Source organism: Triplophysa rosa, unplaced genomic scaffold (assembly GCF_024868665.1).
Source record: "Triplophysa rosa unplaced genomic scaffold, Trosa_1v2 scaffold570, whole genome shotgun sequence".
In the NCBI taxonomy this organism is placed as follows: domain Eukaryota; kingdom Metazoa; phylum Chordata; class Actinopteri; order Cypriniformes; family Nemacheilidae; genus Triplophysa; species Triplophysa rosa.
Window position 1 is genome coordinate 7,931 of NW_026634583.1, and position 1,674 is coordinate 9,604.

The 1,674-nt window shown below is 42.4% G+C and overlaps 1 protein-coding gene across 1 annotated transcript; it reads right to left on the bottom strand.

The window, feature by feature from the left end:
• Positions 1–1,100: 1,100 nt before the first annotated feature.
• Positions 1,101–1,610, bottom strand: LOC130551042 (lysyl oxidase homolog 2A-like). Its single transcript, XM_057328593.1, has 2 exons — positions 1,460–1,610; positions 1,101–1,337 (listed from the first exon to the last, which is right to left on the bottom strand). The coding sequence occupies exons 1-2, from the start codon at positions 1,595–1,597 to the stop codon at positions 1,101–1,103; spliced, it is 375 nt and encodes a 124-aa protein (XP_057184576.1). The 5' UTR covers positions 1,598–1,610.
• Positions 1,611–1,674: the final 64 nt, after the last annotated feature.

Consider the following 1,674-nt stretch of genomic DNA (forward strand, 5'->3'; position numbering starts at 1 on the left):
TTTGGAGTATCTGTACTTTACTTGAGTCTTTATATTTCTGCAGACTTTTTCCTGAACAGAATGTATACTTTTACTCTGATACATTTCCCCTATAAGCATGTTCGTTACTACAAAATAAAAGCATAGAAACAGAGCTGAAATAGACAAGTCGGTGATCCGGTCACCATGACAATGCTGAACTAATCATTGGTTAAAGCTCAATGTGCAAGTGCATAAAGGTGCTCTCTGCAGTTAATTTCAACACAAGATTTTAATGTGCTGTTGCTTTTAAAGATAAACAGCAATTTTTTCAGTTTCAATGAATGATGAAATGACTGCATTGTTACTGTGAGGGAAATGAGAGGAAAGAAAGAAGTAAGGGCCGGACTTTTGTTCCAAGTTTTTCTCTTAGAGGGATAATATTGGGGTGGGAGGGAACTGTCCTTTAATAAAGTTATAAGTTGTAAAGATGTGGTTTCTGAACTTGTATTTTGATAGTTTAGCAATTTGGCAACATGTTGTTCCTGATAAAACACTGAGCTTGAGACAGAGCTTTTTCTAAAATATAAATATAAAACATATTAACACATTTGCTTTACTTTACTTTAAATACTTAAGAAGATTTAATATAAAAAGTACTTTTGATACTTATGTACAATATTTATCTGTTACTTTAAGACTTTGACTCAAGTCATATTCTAAAAGGTTACTTTCACTTCTACCAAAGTCATTTTCTGGCGAGATATTTGTACTTTTACTCAAGTATTGCTTAGGTACTTTATACATCACTGCACACACGCGCACACACACACGCACACACACACACACACACACACACACACACACACACACACACACACACACACACACACACACACACACACACACACACACACACACACACACACACGCGCACACACACACACGCACGCGCACACACACTGACCTCACATCAGCAGTAGTTTGGGGCTTTGAGACGCTGGAATTCACAGGGATTCTAATAATGGCTCTCACTATTACAGTTAATTGACGGACATTATCAAATATTTTCCACCGTCTATTTAGCGTACGCCACTTTTGTAAGAGCACAATTGTGATCTATTTTGAGTTTGTTTTCTCTCTCAGAGTTTCCTGACACTGCAGAAGTCTGTAATTACTCTCAGCAGGAGAACTGAATGTGATGTTTGTACCTGATGGGCTGCAGAAGCGAAGCCGAAGCCGAGTTGTCTGCACACCACCATCGCTTCATTAATGCTCCAGTTCTCACCGCACACTGAACCCCAACGCTTCTGACCGTTCACCTCCATCAACACCTCCACACGACCCTCCGCCGCCTCCCGACCGCCCGACAGACGCACCTGTGACACACACACACATTGGGTTTTTAACACGTGTGTGAAAACATCTTTATTTGACCTAATAATGCATGAATCATTGTCATGTGTGTGTGTGTGTGTGTGTGTGTGTGTGTGTGTCTGACCGTGGTGGTCAAGTGTGTTTTGGGAACGTTGCAGCGCACAGATGCGTCCTGGTTGTGTTTGCAGGAGTGCAGTGGAACCTCCTGAAAGCGACACTGTGTGATGGACGTCTCTCTCCCTGAACACTGAACAGCGTTCATATGGATCGGTCCAGTGCCTGCGAGCACACACACACACGCACGCACGCACGCACGCACGCACGCACGCACGCACGCAC

Bases quoted from the DNA above. Each gene is read 5' to 3' on its own strand.
- LOC130551042 (XM_057328593.1), bottom strand. From the start codon at position 1,597: ATGAACGCTGTTCAGTGTTCAGGGAGAGAGACGTCCATCACACAGTGT. The intron at 1,338-1,459 runs GTCAGACACACA...TGTGTGTCACAG, and splicing joins AAACACACTTGACCACCACG to GTGCGTCTGTCGGGCGGTCG.